We start from the raw sequence: 19,574 nt of genomic DNA, 5'->3' as shown, positions 1-19,574 counted from the left end.
TCCATAATTCAAGCGAACAGCCACAAGGCAGAGTGAGTATTCACATCGTAAAAGCGATCCAATCTGAACCAGATGTCTCAGATTAGGTGCCAACGATTAAGGAACCTTGTTAGGAACAGCGTGTTTGTTTGTTTTTTGTTCTTTATCTCCCTTCTTTTTGCCAATGACATGCAGAGTTTAATCATTCCAAGACCCCCAAAAAAGAGGCCTTACATTTAACACATACGTCCACTGACTAACTGTTGTTTGGTTCCCATATTGCTTTTGGACGTCGGAGGCTTTTTACTGGCACGCTGCCTCTCAAAGGTCAGATTAGTCGGGTCTCTCTCTGTGGGTGGACACATGCAGTTTGACATGATGCAGATGCAGATCCTGTAAACATTGTGGAGGTTCTGAAACTTTCTAGATGCAGAAAATGTGTTGATTGTTTTTTTAAATTAGAGACTGCTCGCAAACTAATATCGTTCACTGTATTACACTTTATTCCAAATCCCTGTCTTTTAGATCTTTATAATTGCATTGCCAGACTCACTGTGTATAATGAAATGCTCCAGACAGACTTGCATTCAACGAGAAACAGACTCATTGGTAAATGCTCTATTTCTGACAGAGATTGAGATTTGACTTCTATGGGTTCAAACAATAGTTTGTTATTTATGTATTTTTTTTTCTATATTATTTATTTGGCCCAGCTTTAACTAGTAGGTCAAAAGTGAAATAACTAAACAAATCGTACACAGTACATAGATGTTGTCTATTGTTTGCCAAGCAGATGTGTATGTTTGCAGCTGGAAAAGTACAAAAAGCTGAGAGTAGGCTTAAAATTGGTGTTCTGAGGTCGAACTGGACAACTGCACAACTAAGCGCTTATAGAGCAGGGATGTCAAACATAAGGCCCGTGGGCCAAAATTGGCTCACAAGAGACTCAAAACTGGCTTTTGAAATTGTAAAAATTGCAAAGAGAATATTTTTTAAAACAAATTTCTTAAGAATAGTGAACACAACACTGGAATCCGAGCTAAGACATCGGCGTGAAAGCTTGATACCTCGTGGCTGGCAAAGTGGCCTCAAACCCATGCAGTTAGGGGGAGTTTGTAAAAACATGCAAAATGCAAAATGTTGGGACATTTCACTATATTTTGCACAAGGAGGTTTTATTAACATTGGCTTTATGCTGAGATAGTAGTCATTTTCACGAGTAATTAAATATAGACATTTTCGTCACGTATACTCTGCGCCACAACAAAGAAAAAGATTAAACTTAAAGGCTGGTAAAGCAGCGGGTGTAAGAAAAGCTAAAAATATTGAATAGTGAAGCCAAAGAAAAAGTTTAATTACCTGTCAGTGTAGCATGATTATAAACCCATACCTGTACAGTTGAAGAGGATCTGTGCTTCCTTGTAGTGGTGGTGGACATCATGGTGGTGGTCTCGATGAAGGTGGTGGACATCTCTGGAGGCATGGCGGTGGATCTGGCCGAACCACCCACACTGGGCACGTCGCCAACCAGCCTCACGCTGCCATTTATCTTGATGTTGGGGTTCCCCTCGACGGCCATGTTCAACACCTTCAGGCCGTTGTAGTAGAGGCCCGACAGCTGACCCTGATAGGGTCGTCCACGATCACTGCCACCGATTGCGACCGTTGCTTGAGTGTTGAAAATTGTAAGCTGTCGTCCTATGGGGAAGATATTCAGGAAGGAGTTTTATTATACGACAAGCAGTGAAAAAAAAATAAAGTGTACTACTTTAAGAAGGTATTTAGGCTATGTGCATTAGGTTTAGCTCTATGGTTGATTTTTGGGCCTGGGGCACCACCCAACATGGTGGCAAATCATGCCAAGACATGTAATCTAAATTTTTCTTGATATATTGTTGAAACATTTTATCTATAAATGAATGACCTCTAGCTTCGTGGAACTTCTAAAATGATCTCTGATCTGCGTTACTTCAGGATCAATTAGGTTCTTTTTTCAGTAAATAGAAGTTTAGTGATATTGTAACAGTTGTGTCAGCAGAGACAAATTAAATTTGCAGCTCTTCTTTAGTCTTTTAATGCAAGAGCAGTTAGTAACAAGTCAGCTAAAGTGAGCTTCGGCTACTAACTGATTTCTGCTAAATTAAAAAAAAATAATAAATAGTTTCAGTGAACTATGCTTTCATGAGCCACATAAAAACCTTCTCATGTTGCTTTGTAGTAAATACACAGCGTTGCTTTGCGTGCACAGTCTCAAAACAAGCGAAAGCAAGAAAAGTCGAAGGATTCATTGGTTTTAAGTCTCCAAAAATCACCAAAATATCAAAACCCTGCAAACAGACAAAGGAATGTGCAGCAGCTTTCACAACACAAGAACAGTGAGCAGATAGAGAAATACATTTATTTTAAATTACCTTTCTCCTGCAGCCATTCTTCAACTGGTCGGGTATATTTGAAAGGAATTTTCTTATTGGCCATTTGTAAGCGTTCAACGTCGCTGTTCCCTTTAAAGTTTAAGAAAACATTTATGAGGACATTTATTATATATCATGATGGTCATGTCACATGAAGGAAAAAAAGACATTCCCCCTCTGAATCTTTAAAAAAGGTTAGAATGGTTTTAGCCGAAGGTTACAGTTGTTTTAATGCGATATGTTCCTGAGGCTCATTTCATTAGTTTTTTGAGAATAAAAAAAGCAAACAAAAAAAAATGTTCTTCTTTATTTTTTGAAGAAAGTGTGCACAGACGTCAACATTCACATGATAGTACATCATCTTCACAATTTTTCTTTTACTTCACGTTGCAGGTTTTCACCCTGCGCTAAATGCAGTTTCCAGCCTAGATTGTGTACAATAATATCAAAATCTACACGCATGGTCGAGTTTCATGACTCTTTGTTCCAGTAGGTCTTAGCACATGTAAAGTGTCTTTAAGTTACACGATGATGTTAGAGATGTTATGTCTCGGCGGTCACATTGGCACATGTCCGATACATATTAAATTTATTTCCACATATGAATGAGGTTTGCATCCAATTCGATGGATTCAATAACATATCCAATCTGTGTCACATAAGAGCAAAAAAAAAAAGGGAATTGGGTCACATTACAATGACTGTAAATAAGATTTTTGTCTTTTCCTCACTAATTGATTGATTTGTACTTTCCACAAATAGATTTTTTTTATATAAAATCGTGCCCTGAAGTGCTTTTTAAGTCTAGTATCCATTCCTTGGTACTCATTTTTGAGGTTTCTGAATTGCAGATAGTTGTGTAAAAAATGTGTAAAATATATTAGTTAGTGGCGATCGTTCTTCCTCCTGTTTGCCATATCTGTAAATGGTAAAATGGTAAATGGACTTGACTTATGTGGCGCCTTTCGGCTGCGCTTTGCATAGTTCTGTGCTTGTATTTCACCTCCTGGATGCTGATCATGATGACCACAACGTGCGGTGACACATCATGTGCACACTTTCTGGAAATGAAAGACAAATTTGCATTTTTAATTAAAGAACCAAAAAAAAAAAAAGATGAGCCCGGAGTTAAGGAACAAACAAAAACATAAGAGCAGTTGTATTTTAGGGCATCACAACACCTTGCACAGACTTTTCTCAAAAGCATTTTCTTTTAGTAAAACAATCGCCGCTCGAAAGGGTTCAGGTGAAACATCACTGGACAACGTGTGCCTTCATACAGTAGGAGATATTATCTGGAGAACAAAACGATACCGGTGAGCTCTCTCCATCGCTGTTACCGTTCGGTTAATTTAAACTTCTCACGTCTGAAATCTGGCCCGTGTCGCCTTTCAGCCATGTTCCCTTCCTGTCTGCGTTGTTTTTTTTTTTGTTTTTTTTTCTTCCTTCCATACAGGTTGCATGAACAAACAGGCCTGCAGTCAGTCAGGCCATCGTTGGCTACTTCTCTGAGTGTGAAACAAGTGTGGAGTTTGGGGGCTGGGAGAGGCCACACAAACGAAAGCACTCATCCTCTGCCAAGCTGCGCGGTTTCTAAATGCCACTTGTGTAAAGAGTGAGATGTGGAGGATGTGGATTATTACACGTTTCCCTTTCATTCACACAGGAAATCGTCCTCTAATGTACTGAAAAGGCTGATTAATGTTCCTTCACGCCGAGGGGAAACATTTTTTTGACGTCGGGACGCAGGTTGCTTGCTGTCAGCTCACGTCAAACACTCCAACGGCATGAATCAGTTTTCATGCAGATCTGAAGCAAATAAAGAAATATTTTGTGAAAAATATAAATAAGTGGACAATTTTGCAATAATCCCTATTTTAGTTTTCAAAATATTTTCTCTTTTTTAAAAATCTGAATCTCTGCGTCGTCAAATCCCGGTCCCTCATTAGTTTATTTATGTAATAAAACTCAATCTGGTGAGGCCAATTTAATCTCGCCTCACAGGAAATGATGCGACTTCTCCACCATAGTAAAGCAGGATTGCCGGCTCATGCCAAACTCGCAACCCTAAAAACTAACAATGCACCAATTCCACCTTAAAATAATAAAAAAATAAAATAAAAAAAAAGCAGAGTAAATGTACGAGTACTAACATCACATAGTACTTGCCGAGTAGTATCAGGGATCTTTTATTGGTATCAGTATCGGTGCATCCCCATTAATACAAACATTATGTCAGCTTTTAAATTTTGGTTGAATTCTTGACATTCAGATCACGTTAAAATAGATTTCCCCCATGGCTTTTGCAGTAGCATTTACTAACAGATGTTATTTAAAGCTTTTGAATGTGTGGCGGTAGCTCTCTATATTCGTACAGTACAGCCTGCAACCACTGCTCCTGCGATACCAGTGGTTTGCAGTAAAGTCTTTGACACACAACATGCTGTGCTCTCCTGTAAAAAGATTTAAACATAAGCATATTTTGCACCTTTGTAGTTTGTGATTGTGGATTAGGAATGAAAGAATATCAAAATATAGAAACATATTTTTTCCCATTTTAAACTTGTCTGTGGTATTTCTTTCCACATTTACCCCCCCCCCCCCCCCCCAAAAAAAAGAATAAGTCCACCAGTTTTTTGTTTTTTTTAACTTTTACTATAAAAGACAAATATTCAACCTGCCTTCGATGTGTCAAAGTGTTTCTTTGAGTGATCCTTTGACTACTGTAATCACCTGTGCTGGGATCAGCTCTTCACATGTTGTAATTTCTGCAGGTGACCAACAGAGGTCCACAGAGTTCAAAGATTTGAATGTAAATGTTTAAGCAGCTGTTGATTTGACTGGGGGAAGCCGTTTGCACAGGCCTGCATTTCCCCCAGACTGCTTCAGAGCTCAGCAGTTCCCCAGAGGAATGTCTCCTGTGAAACAGACGCTGCCCAGTGACCTTCACAGCTAATCACACGACTTTAATGCGGCCTGTTAAAACCAGCCGCTCCCTGACACTGTACCTGTTGGGAAGTGTTCGTTGATGGACCAGTTGTCCACCTGCAGTGTGGCATTCCCACCGTTCCTGGTGAACCGGACCACGTGATACTTCCCGTCATTCACTGGGGTGCTGCTCTCCTCCACACTGATGTCCACCGTGCCGATGTTGAACGTCACTCCAATTTTGCCTTGTTGCTAGAATTGGAAAGCACGAGTTTTACATTTTTGACACATTCAGAATTGGGGGGTTGGGCTGGAGGGTGGGTGGGTGGGGGGGGGGGGGGGGGGGGGGGGGGGGGGGCTGGCACGCTGGCGTTTGAACTGTTCTCCCCGGTTTCTCGTGGTTGAGAAAGTTCTGACTTGTAAAATAAAGACGCATCACTTCAGACTCGGCATCACAACTTCCACTGTCTTTCAGCAAAATAGTGGCATGTTTGTTTGAGTTTATGAGCTCTCAGTGAGAAAATCAGGGCTCGTCAGCATTACCACGGTGGTTTGATTTAAGGTCGCTAATAAGACAAAATATTTTTCCCCTAATACTGCAATAATGTCAAGGATTTCATGGATTGGAATTGAGTTTGAACTGCTTCAATTTGAATAACACTGAAAGAATGAGTTCTAAAAGTTGGGACTATTTGTTTATGCACAGTTCATGGTATTTATGTATGATTGCTGTTGCCCAAGTCACTTATAGTCTTCTGTTCTCTGTAATCTGTAACAAAATAATGTATAACATTTAACATATTAAGATCACATTTAAATTCTTGTTAAATCTTTTTACATTTTTGACCAGTTATCACATTTTGGGTTTTATTACATTATATTTTATAACGTTATATTTTGGGTAGTTTTTATATATCGGGCTCTGGTGAAAACGTGTCGCTGTTGCATTTGTTGTTTCAAAAATCGTTCGCGATTACACTGCAATGTTTTGAAAACTGTGTAGTTAACATGCCAGGCCACTAGAGGGTGTCATTGGTAGTTTTTGTAATGAAAACACGCACACATGGACAGAGAACAACACACTATAAACATTGATAATGCCGAATACATGGACATTCGTATGAATAGGCAATGAAATTAGGTATTACTTGAGGCTCTCAGCTTTAAATTGCATTTCCGGTAGCTTCGAGCGCTGTCGTCTCATAAACGGACACCAAAAACACTACGAAAGTTTTCTGTTTACACTTGAAAAATATTTACAATACCAGTTTCAAAGTGGATTATTGCAAATTCGTCTCACTTGTGAATGAGTGAATGCTTAAGATCAGCGGCAGCAAAGTGTTTTTTGTGTAAGAAAATTGATTCCACTTGTAGTAGTGACCACATAGAAGTCTTTGAATGTTTTGTTCCTCTGTGCTAAACAGGTCTTTTGAACACTGTTAAAGGATTGAACATATCAGGTTTGAACAAAGTCAATCTTTTACAACATACAACAAGAAAACACAGTTTCACTGATCGATCCACATGTGATGTCGCCATCGCTAATAAACGTTGTGAAACAGATGTAATGTGATTACAATTGTTGTCGATTGAAATTCACTGTGTGTTGAATACTTTCCACCCTCAGGTGGTGTAGATGTTTGGGAAACGTGCAAAAATAAAAAACAACTATGTGGCAGCTTGGTGGTAACAATAAAGGAATATTTCATGGTTCTTCTACATGCAGACAAGGTTCAGTAAATAAAGTTTTCTCTGTTTGTGTTTCGGTTTTCTCAGAATTCTTTCTCCCACACATGCGTATGACGTTAATAAATACATTTATATTGTTTGTAGCATGTAAAGTCTGTAGAATTGAATCACAGGAACAAATTGTAACAAATTATTTCACAATATATAAAAACAGGAAATTCTCATTAAATATAAAGGGTGAACCAAATGGCTGTAAATTCAGCTTACTGAAACAGGATAGATGTATTTGATCCTTTATATTTAGTTTAACCATACTTAAAGAAAAAATTAAATAATTGGCTATGAGATCATGTTCCATGAATCGCCACTCATTTAAATCTCTTCTAAAAACCCATTTCTATAGACTCACTTTTAATTGAAGCTTACCTTTTGTTTTACTTGCTTTTATTCCATTGATCTATTTTTACTCACAATAATGCCCCATTTGTCTTTTATATGCTCTTTTCAGCCACCGAGGCCAGTGGCGTTTTGCCGCCCATAATTTTCTCTGTCATTTCCGTCTTAATAATGATTGTTTGTCTCCTCTGTCTCGCCTGAATTTTTTTTGTTTGTGTGTTTTTACTGTAAAGCAGTTTGTGCAACAACTGTTCTTAAATGCTTAAGTGCTATATAAATAAAGTTATTATTATATTATTTAATTTATTAATTTATTTATATGGGAAGTTATTTCCCAGACAGCAAAGACATGCGTGGGCTACATGTCTGCTTTTGTTTGGAACCACAGCACAATCATAGGATGGAGTATAGTCTAGAAATGCACTCATAATAATTGAAATATTCGGATTTTTGCAGTTTGTATCAATTAGAATACTACAACCTGTGTGTGCTGTTCCACACTAACTAAAAAAAAGAAAAGTATCTCACATAAAAACACACAAAAAAAGAAAAAAAAACTCACACTTTACTAAAAAAGAGATGAGAGAAGCAGAGCGTGCATATATACTCACTATGTGCAGCATGAGGTAGTCTCCCAGGCCGGTTGCACTGTCGATTCGGACCAGGATGCCGTCCTTCAGGGAGGTGCTGAAGCCCACCGTCAGCCTGTCCGTCCTGGTGCTCGGTTTCTCGTTGTCTGGCCAGTTGAACGTGATGAGGCCTCCTCCTTTGCCAAAAATGTACGTTGTCCCAGCTGAAAATGTGAAAAATAAGTTGAAAGATGGAGAGACCACCAAATCTGACAATCTGAGAGATTTAAATACAAAGACATTGTGATTAAATGCACCAAACGTTGAACCTGCAGATTCAATTTGTGTATTTATTCTCTGGTAAAGGTACTCATTTGACTGATATGCTAAAGTTTAACAACAAACAAAATCATTGTGAAAAGTTTGACACTGCAAAGACTAATTGATGCAATAATTTGACGGGCTGAACCCACAGTGTGAGGTTGTTGGTCAATGCGCCCCATTATCACGGCATCTCCCACGACTTCAACGAGCCAGGCACGGCCAATTCACTCACACACAAATGCACAAGAACACTGTCTGACCCGCGCACGCTCGTCGGATAGCTGATGCTAATGAACCGGGCCCAGGCGGCTGATACAATCCTCAGCCGAGGCAGATAATGCCAGTCATAATGCTGCTTTGTTGCCAGAGCCCAGAACACCCTCACTTGCCCGTTCAAATTAGGGCCCCAGTGAAAACTTTGCCTTCCCCTGGAGAGTGCTCAAAACCTGTTTATTCATCTCCTAATACAATGTGCTAATTCTATGCAGTGTGCCCCAAAAACCACACAGAACACGGAGATCTGTTCATGCATCTGCACCGTTGGATTGACGCATGTTTGGAAAGTTTTTAGGCTTAAGGTTGGCTATGCAGAGCAAACGGCGATTCTTTTCTAATGACGTCTCATGTGATGGCAAACCTGTGCTGTATGTATATCTCTTGCAATTTCAGGGTAAATTAAGCTACAACTCTGCAATTTCATACAACCAGTGAACAGTGTGGTACAAAAAAAGTATCAGCTCCATATTTATAAAGTGGCAGTAGTTACTAGTTACAGTGAAAGTGGTGCATAGAATGGTAATGTATGGATTTTAAAGCTGTATTTCTTGAGTACCAACATAGGCTAATGTCGGCACGTCTTTGATATCACCACTTGCTTATAAATGAAGCTCCTGCTGCAGTGAGCAGGAGTTTAGTGAAAAAGTAACAAAGCTGTGGGGACAACGTCTCTGGGTAGAGAGAGCATAACATGCTATAAAATGTTTTAGGCCCAGTTTAACTGCAAAGTTTTGGCGTTTTTGTTTCCGAAAAGTCTTGTTTTTACACGTCAACGTTTTGGAAACAGTGTAGTTGGCATGCCAGGCCACAAGTTGGCACTGTTGGTTGTTTTTGCCATGACAGCACATACACACACGCATGCAGAGAACAATACGCTGTAAACATAACAGTGGCGAGTACACGGATGTCATCATCTTTGTTATTGTCTTGTTATATACGTGCGCAGGTGCAAAGGGACTATTTACCACGGAGGAGATGCACGGTAGCAGCGTTTCCTCCGTCAAACAAGGAGACGGGTCTGGAGCGTTTCCAGAAAGTCTCGTTTTCGCCCGTCTACATGAGCAATTTTACAAAAAGTTGCATTTTCTATTAAAATCGTTGCCGTGTAGATGGGCCCTCAGAGTCATTATCAAGTGTTCACTCTTCTCCCAGTGTAAGTTATATCATGTGTCTGTTCATCGCTCAAATAGCCCAATTAAACTCCTCCGTAGCTGTGGTGTACATATACAATAATGTGGAAATGGATATAAGAAAGTAACCTCTTTGGTATTGCTGAAACACAACCCTCTGACTATGAATAGTGCGTTCTCTGACTAATAACTTCCTCGCCGATGCCGCCATGCTCACACAGGCACTTCTACCAGTATTCCTGGCAGCAATGATTGTTGAACCACAGCACAGTTTGTTTGGAAGCAGACCAGTACCCCCTTTAACAACGTCCACTTCCACAAATAAATATCACTAACAGCCTAACTGCGTCAGTTTTTTATTTTTTTTTATTTTGTGCAAATCTGACAAGTGGGAACATACTTTCATTTTAAACTAAATCAAAGAGCCACTCAGGCTTGGATTGGCTCCCAGGACTTGAATATCTAAGGTGGGTCTCACATTCGGAGGTATCGGTAGGAAGAAAGGCAGTCGGTTCATTCTTTTGGTGGAAACTCTTCCCTGTCAAACGGGTGCACAGACTGAATCAGTTAATGGGGGTCTGGGTTTGTTCCAGCTCCAGGCACGCCGAGCAGCCTTGAGCCCGTCTCACTTCCTGTCCTCACGCCCACCCAACACATCATGGAGTGCAAATTCGCATGGAGTCACAACCTGGTTTGCTGAGTGCGTTTCAGTCGAGGGACAAACTATAAATACACAGCCAAACCAACTTTCACTTCTGAAAAGAGGATATTTTAGGTTTTCGAGTCAGTGTGGATTTAAAAAAAAAAGTGATTAAATGTGATTTGATTTACAGTCTTGATTTTGTGATCTATTGTACTCTGACTAGTTAATAATCCATATTTCCCAAAAACTGAACAGAAATTCACTACGAGAAACTCTTGAGCTTTTATCCATGTTATTAAGAAGCACAGATGGGAAAATTACCCACAACAAGTATGGTTCTAGTCAGTTTTTTACCTGTTCAGATGGTGAATGGAGTTCACTTATACGGTGCCATTCCACAGACGTTACAGCCCCCTAAGTGCCAATGGAGGCAGCTGCCACACTCAGGCCATCCATTGGGAGCAGTCTGGGGTTCAGTGTCATGCTCAAGGACACTTCAACATGTGGTCAGATGTCAATTAATCCTTTATAAGGATTGTGGCCATTCTTGGCTTCTTCTTTTTTGTCTTTATAGTCCGTCCTAACCAGTTAATACACAGTTAAATAATTGTGGTCGACAATGAGAGACGTGTGGCTCAGTTCACGTTTTGGAATTTGGAAAGATTGTGACTACGCTTGACACTTCTACTTAAAATAAATCATAAACAAGATATGATTTAATGTGCCATTATACTGTATATCATCATGCATGAAACAAATGCAATATGCAATATCTGTGTACTTATTTGCAAAAACACTTTACAAAGTTGGGCTGTATCACTCAACAACATCCCCTTCACACAAAAAATATATATTTTTAAGCAATGAACTGTGAAACGGGCTTAAAACTGACATTATGTTATACCAATAATGGCGTTTGTTTGTTGTTTTAAACCAATTTTAAAATTAACAAAAGAGATAACTTGAACAGGCTCAAAGGAAACTATTGTTTTTATAGTACTCTATAAAGAATGAGGAAACGTTGTATTGTCCTTAGTCTTTACACCTGGAGTTCCACAGGGTTCCATGTTGGGACCCAAACTTTTAACTTTATCCATTCATAATACTAGTGGACTTTAGTAAAAAGTGTTGACTTTACTATACCACTGTCAGATGACTTTGTGGTAATTTGCACAATATGAATAAAATAGCGATCTAATCTTTTAAATGTTTGCTTCATTCACGTATAAATGCCCATATAGGTAGGCAATTTTTTGTTGCTATAACACAACGCACATCCTTTAAATATTGTAATGCCACTCTTATAATTGATTAACTCAATATGAGGTTAAATTAACAGGTAGCTCAGGTAATGCCTCTGTTGAAGCTAATTAAACTACTGTTAAACAGAACTTGCACACATGCCAGCAGCAGCTTGAGTCAAGACAACAGTGTCTGCTAATGTTTGCTGAACAGGTGGTTGAGAAAGTACTTTTTTACTTATTTTGACACTGTATGCAGGTAAATATCAGCCCTTTTAAAGGGAAAATCGTAAAAAATGTTATAGCTTGAAGGAAACATTTGGTTTCCATAATTCCGGTGTTAAAGCAGAAACTAAAAATATTTATTTGAAAAGGGCTATTTGTAACACCCATAATATTATTTAGAGCAACTGTTAAGTCATATTTTGTTGTACATAAATTTTTTTTAAAAACTGCATTTTTGTTAGGTTACTTGAGTCAAGCCTGGCCAAAAAACCGGGCGATTTAACCCACGCATGCCAAACACAAGTTCAACACTTTCTAGTCTTTCTAGCTTTATAATTCATGAATCAAAACATCTGTAAAGGCAAAAGTCAGATTATACACAGCTAATAAGATGGAGCGGAAAATGGCAGGATTTATTTCTAGAGCTTGTTTCATTGTAAAAAAAAAAACAAGAGCGACATGAATGCATTTACTCTTTTCACGTGTGCCGGGGACAAGTTGTACTGTTTTTGAGGTAAAAGTTGTCATAATAAGACACAGTAAATAATTCCAGTATCTTTCCACTCACCATGGCCACCCTTCAGTGACGCTGGAGACCGGTATATGGAGACGGGAGAAAAGGAGTGGTGCCTTGTCACATGCAGACGTTGCTGCTCCGAGGCAGAACGTGAGACTGCTACCACTTTAGGTCGAATGGCACTCCCAGGGTTCTCCAGGTTCCCCAACCGGGACGAGCCTTGCTTTGTGGACGTACCGATACAACCCAGCACGAGCCACCATATCCAGGCGCTCTGATAGAGGACGTAGAGTCCAGGAGGTTGACAGGGACTCCTTCTCGCAGGACCCCGTGAGGGGAAAGTGCCACCAGGATACATGATGGCCAAAAGCGTTTAAGTTGTGATAAAGTGAAATTGTGTTCTACACATCAACAGTCTCATGACTGGGAAAACACCAGGAAACTAACAAGGCTGTCACTCGTCGGGATTTCTATTTACCCACATGACAACACCAAATGGAATCAATCAACCAAAACAGGAGAAAAAAAAACAAACAAGTTGATCTAATCCTCAAACATGCCACATGGCCTGTGAAGGAGCCAGGATGGGTGGGAATCTCTTGCAGCCTCCTTCGTACATCACTTGTGGATTGACTTGTGCTGCCATTCGCCAGCTCACTCCTCCGTCTCTCCCGTCCATCACCCGCTTGCTTCCTTCTCAGAAAGACGTCCAAAGGTTTTCTTGGAAAGAAAGGGAACTCAAAGCCGGGGAGGGAAGGACGCCCGTCCACTGTCTGAACTTGCACTCGGTCGTTGAACGGAACGCCACACATCCGCTGGACCACTTTTTGTCCTCCTCAGCATGTTTTTCTTTCAGTTTCATTCCCTGAAGATGAAAGTCTCCGTTCAGGCAAAGTACCACCCCCGGCAGCGAGGACAGAAAATTCCCACGGTTTGGCTTGGTTTTGCCCGCTTGAGCGTGGACCCTTCGGCGTATTCTCGATCTAGCCACACATGCCTTTCAATAAAGACGGCAGCAGCAATGATCTGGATCCCAGAGCAGCCACGGGATGAGAGAGCGCGAGGGTGGGGTGAGGTGGGATGGAGGAGGTTGGAGGGGTGAGGGTGCCTGGGACTTGCGGGAGAGAGAGATATAGCGAAGGCAGAGGAGAGGTGACTGTCGTTGAGGATAAGGGAATGTGGCTGCAAATGGCAAGATAGAAATAGCAGCCTGCTGTAAATATTGACTGAGACAGTTTAAAAAGAAAAAAGAGAGAGAGAGAGAGAGAGAGAGAGAGAGAGCTGGAGGACACCACAGCGAAAGGCAGAGCGTGTTCATTGTGAGGGGGAATGTAAATGAAAGTGCGGATGGCGACAGAAGGAACACACAGCAGAGGGGAAAGACAAATACAGATTATATGTGGATAGATAATCTGTGCTCTGTGAGCAACTCCAGAAAGAGAAGCAAATTAACCCTTAAATGACTCGCTTGTGACAAATAACCAAACCCGGAACACTATACAACTGTAATTAGAAAGAACACTTTTATGTTTTAGAGGTAAAGTATTTATGGAATAAATACGCATTGTTGATATATTTGAATCTACAGCTAAACAACAACGTTTATAGGGGAAAACTAATAAATTTTTTTTTAGAGTTTTTCTGCACATGCTTCAGTAGATGGACCATAACAGCAATGGCAGATCCAGAGAGTCATGACTCCTCGTCCATATTCTCCTTTGTAGTTTCACTGTCGTCTGTCCATACAAATATCTGTGTACTCCCATTGTTTATGTTTATGTTAGATTGTTCTCGTGTGTATGGTTTCATTACAAGAAACAAACAGCGCCCACTCGTGGCCTGGCATGCCGACTAGATCGTTTTTTTTAAGCGTTTCTGTCATTCCCGTGTAAACGGAGATCGTTTTCAAAACGGTGCCGCGTAAACACTTCTCGGATACAAAAGTGAAACTTTTCGGATACAAAAAACTATGTATTTTCACCTGAAATGTTGTCACGTAAACAAGGCCGGATTAAAAAAATCTAAGGGAAAAAAAAGCTGATTAGCACTTTCAAGTTATTTTAACTAATTATTTCAGAGGTGGAAAGATGAATAATAACAAAACAGCAACAAGCGACAAATGTGGAGTTTGAATCAAAACTGTGGTGGGAACTGTAGCTTGTTATATGTTATGTTAGAAAAAAAATATACATAAACAACCTGAAGGCCAGACCAGGATTTCTAGTAGTAACTCAAATCTTAACTATACTCTAAGCAGTGGAACAACAGAAGATACAAAAAGGAAAGAATTATAGGATCCCTGAAAAGAGCTGAAAGTAAATAACTTTATGGGTTTGGTATCGCAAAAACAGCCGAGCCAAGTAGGAAAGTGGTCATTTATCAAAATGGCTGTTTTCAGCTCCATTAAGGCCACAAAACAAGTGCTGCTCCGAACACATTTCACCTGAGGCGCAGCAGAGGCCACAAAATCCACGGATGAATATTTCGATTTGAACTTATGAAAATGGCAAATTATCTTCAGGAAAGAGAACAATAATTTATGTCTCAAATAACTGTCTGGGTATTGATAGGTCAACTCTATCAAGCGTCATTGTTTTTGTTTTTCCAGGAGGAGGTTGAAGGATAGTAGGAGATTTCTTAATTTGTCATTGAACATGTAAGATATGGCAGCGAACTACATCCATCCATTATTCTTGAATAACCGACCCGGGTTACGGCTACTAGACCCCAGAACAACCACAGGAGCTGATTGGCAGTGCACACAGTCACACTGCTTTTGGAAATATATTTATTTTTTTTTTCATGCCAGGGAGTTTTAAAAAGAGCATGAAAAGAATCTGCTTGGGTCACTGCACAACAGGCTTTTTTTTTTTTTAAAAACTTAAGCCTCATTTACACGACAGCGGAGTTTAGCATCAATAGTACGTGACAGAAGTGTCATTAACACTGTCATTAACATCACGTGTGTGCGTGTCTGTGTTGACAGTTACGGTTCCAAAAACGGCGGCAATATGTCACTATGCTTTGACTGACACGTTTTCCTGTAAAGATTATCTTGTGCATTAATGGTTTTGTTCTCTAACGCCACATTTAGGAGGAGCTCCACTTCTCTATCAGTCCAAACAAACAGCCCTCGGTGCATTATCATTGAGGGAATTGGAAGTAATTAGTACCATTCAATGTTGTTGTTGTGGTTTTTTTTTTTCCAGGTTTCTGATTGGCTAGTATGGCTTTATGCTTCCTGTTACACTGCCACCTATAGGTTTGGAATGGTCACTGTAGTTCTTAAAAAGGTTTTTACCTGGGCTTGTGCAAATGACTTTTTTCTTTATTCTGGTGTGAACAAACTTTATTTTGAAAACGTAGAGTCGAAATGTGGCCTAGATTTGAGAGGAACTATTGGAATATATATATATATATATTTGAATATGAAGAGCCAAGCCTTTCCTCTCTGTATAGTCTGTACTTTATTAACCCTTCCCCTGTACGCGGGACATTTTCTGGTCTGGGCTGAATCGACGAGTATTTTTCCACACTAACTGGCAGGTGCAAACTTTAACATAACAGAAGTGTCAGATCTCCAATGACAATATTTGATTTCAAACGACAAACACTGCATCATCTCTTATGTAAGTTCTGTTTGCTTCGTCAGGGTTTTTCTAATATAAGCCTGGTGGAAGGCTGTGCACACACTCAGTGCCTGCACTCAATAAAAACAAAAATAAAAAAAAGTTTGAGCCTGCCAAGACTCACAAGTTTCCTACCATTCTTTACTGCTGCACAGTTATCAGAAGCTAACTTCGGGGGTAACTCCCATTTTTATTCGGGGCTGCTGATAAACTGCACGCGGAAACACTTTGTTCTTGACGGGCCAAAGCATTTGTTTTCTCCCTAACTGTAACTCATACGTGCATTTACAGTTTATCACCGGACTGACGTCCAGTGCACCTGCTTCTCTCTTCATCTCAAAATTGCCGCACTGTGATCTCTCCATGAGAATCATGCAGGACTTCAGCCGCCGGCATGTGTACGACATCTGAATGGATTAGTTTCTCAAAGTTATCCCCAACACACATAATGTTAATCACAGCGTTCCTCTGCTTTTTGTTATTGTCGGGTTAATTCCCACATGCACGTGTGATCTTTTCCATTCCCTGTGACATGACTTAATCCACTCCGACTCCTGAGGTGATGGGGAACTTTTAAAAATTCTACTTCACTGGGCTGCAGCCAGAAAATGCCTTTGAGTGCTATTCCACTCGAGGGCATGAGACGGGGGAAGCTGAATATCACAGGGGCGACATGAAAGCGGCGAACACCCGGCTCTCCGTGATGGGGCGGACAGGGAACCACACGTGTTGCAAAACCGTTTGCGAAGCACCGACAAATCCATCTTTTCCCTCTCCGTTTTGTTTTTCGTCATCCCGCTGCATGGGAATCCAAAAACTGTTTGTTAAAAATGTGTTTGGAATTTGGCAATATGAGAATCTATAACAGAAATAAGTCGCTCAACGCCATTGCAAGATGTTGCATCATCTCATTTTGCCGCCGTCAGCAGAGAGGTTGAAGTCACAAAGGCAACTTTAACACTTTAACTCTAAAGTTTTGCATTGCCATGCATACGAATGTCTTCGTATATCGCATTGCATGGTTTTAGGTACAAATAAAGCTTTTTGATTGAAAAAATCCTTGAATTATTCATTTTAGGTCTCATGTAAGACACGATAGGCGCTCAAGGAAATACTTTCCCTTCAGGTTTCATCCCTGACTGAAAGCGTTCGGTTATGTAAAAAGCCAAGGACAATAGTGATGTGATCATACATGGCCAAACAAACTACTCCTGTTTGCGCTCTCAAGATTATCCTGTGTATTTACACCACCACATCAAATCCTCCTATTCACTTGTTTTGCCTGGGAAATTTGTTTGTCCCACATGATTCAATGCTTCATTATCCTCAATTTGCATTTGCAAACAACTGTAGGTTTACGGGATGTCATACAAGTTTGCATGTGTGAGTGTTATCTGGCCCAGAAGGACCAACGGCACAATACAACGTCCAACGTCCACCGTCCATCGTTCCGTCAAAAAATACTGTCCCCCAGTAACAAAGCCTGTTCTCCAACCGCTGTGCACCTTTGTGGCTTTTGCTGTTGTGTTGTAGTTCTTTCTTGTTGTGTTGTTGGTCCTTCTGAGCCACTGTATGATTGTGCATCAGATGGAGATATGATGGACTAATGTCTGTCATATAATATTTACCGATTCCAAGATTGAGTTCTGTGTTTCTGTCGTAATGCGTGTGTAGGTATGAGACACGTTGAGAATATTCCCATGACTATCACCCAACAAAAGCTCTGAAAGAGAATCTAGTTTCTAACTGACGAGGGGTTCAAACAGTAGTATCTTTCACGAATGGTAACTACTATTTTTTGTTAAGTACGTATCAAAAAGGGCATTAAAGTAAACGCTTATTACATGCAGTTAGTTGAAACTGAATCATGTTCATAGTTCAATAAAGTTCATCTTGCCTTCCATTTGTCTATAAGTATTTTGATTTCTTCTTTGCAGGCAACAAGGTTTTTTTTTATCAGAAATGTCATCTGGTGGTGTTGTGTAAAGTCACTACCAGAGAAAAGTCTGTTGAAACATATAAAAGGTATGTTGGAAAAAGCTACTTGTCTGAAAAGAAGAAAGTAAAATGTTTAAGAATCATGTTGACATCCTCACCAAAATAATGTCCCTTTAAGCAAAATGCATGATGTTTGCCTAAACGGGAAAAGTCAAATAAAACCATAGCGAAGAATAAAAATATTCTTGCAGCCTCAAAGTCTTTTCCCAAACCGCACTCAACGTTTCTAAGTAAATTGAAAACAACAATAACTACAGTATTGGGGCGTCGTAATCAAGAGCAACTAGTAAATTAACTCCACTCTTTATTGTATAAGTAACTGTGGGCAGTCAAAATGCAGTATTTTTCAGTAACTTGCACAATACTCGTTCTCCGGTGGAGATTGCATGTCAAGGATGTCCTTGGTTTTGTTGGTGAGAAACAATCAGAGGGCTTTAAAAACAAGTTAATTCGGGGCTGGTCAAAATCTCAGCGGTGGCTCTTGATACAAACACAACAGTTCCATTAAAGAAAAATTAAGAGCCACAAAGACAGTGCCTCAGCAGAAATATATAGCGAGGCCTGTCACATTAACATAAAGCATGGCCCTGAGAAATTATTAGCCTCCCTAATCTCAGGAACACTCAGACGCAGCATTGCACTCTTCAAATGACCTGTCCGGTGTGATGCATGGCTGTTTTCCCCCACCTACCGAAGAACGCCTGCTGCACCCACACCCCTGCAGTCTTTATTTCTTGCTCCCTTGCTTCTTTTCTCCCCCACCCTCCTCCTCCTTTCAGGCTCCAGATTTATGCGCGGTGGAACGGTGAGGGGCAAAGATTACACAAACAACAGCCAAGGCACACCAGCAAGGTGAAGGTCAACAAACACATTATCCTCCACTTATCAACAGTGTATTAACACAGCTCATTCCCTTCTTGCATTACACGGAGACAAACCAGGTCGCATCAGCCTCTCCTGCCTCAACTATCTGCTGCGACCAGAGGGGAGGGGGGGGGGCGGTGTAAGAAGAGCTGACAACAATATAATGACATTAGCCTTTATCTTCAGACTGCTGCCATCCCGCCGCCCTGAGACCCACCCCATCACAAACACCCCGAGTGGATTAAAGTTGGGGCTACTGTGCAGTTTTATGGCAGGCACTTGGTGTGGATGGTTGGGGCGGTGGGGGTGTTTGGGAGGGTGGTGGTGGTGGTGGTGGTGGGCGCGATCAATAGGAATGATCTAGCACACAGCAGGACAGATATAAAGACCAGTGAAGGAGAAAATAGACTCTCTGTCACCCCGCCGATTGCTCTGATTGCCTGCCAGTCTGCTCACTTGTGACCAGCTGGCCCACCCCACGCGTGCCCAGCGATTACCTGAGGGGCCTCCTGCAGGACCCACCCGAACCCCCGGTTCCCTCTCATGTGGACCTGGCACCACGGTATGCAGCATGTTCCTCCCTCACACACCGACCAGATTTTTTCCAAATATTCATTCCAGGACTGGAACGAAGCAAACACTGCCCATTTCTATCCTCAATGAATCCAAATGATCGCTTTGGTTGCACGATATTTAAAACTGTATCAGAACTTTACTCCAACAAAGTCATTAGACTTGACGACGTTCAGTTTCCT

General features: G+C 40.7%; 1 protein-coding gene across 1 annotated transcript in view; it reads right to left on the bottom strand.

Annotated features, from left to right (window-relative positions):
* The window catches only part of nrxn3a (neurexin 3a), a gene marked incomplete at both ends in the record, with an annotated part of 158,309 nt that overhangs the window by 13,525 nt on the left and 125,210 nt on the right, over window positions 1-19,574 (bottom strand). Inside the window, 3 exons of the mRNA XM_080479543.1 lie at window positions 1,370-1,677; window positions 5,399-5,570; window positions 8,015-8,196. Of these exons, the coding sequence (XP_080335669.1) occupies window positions 1,370-1,677; window positions 5,399-5,570; window positions 8,015-8,196 (662 nt within the window). The remainder of the gene's footprint in view (window positions 1-1,369; window positions 1,678-5,398; window positions 5,571-8,014; window positions 8,197-19,574) is intronic.

Source organism: Lipophrys pholis (genome assembly GCF_963383615.2).
Source record: "Lipophrys pholis genome assembly, chromosome: 14".
In the NCBI taxonomy this organism is placed as follows: domain Eukaryota; kingdom Metazoa; phylum Chordata; class Actinopteri; order Blenniiformes; family Blenniidae; genus Lipophrys; species Lipophrys pholis.
Note: the sequence above shows the minus strand (reverse complement) of the source record. Positions and strands in the feature narration are given on the sequence as shown.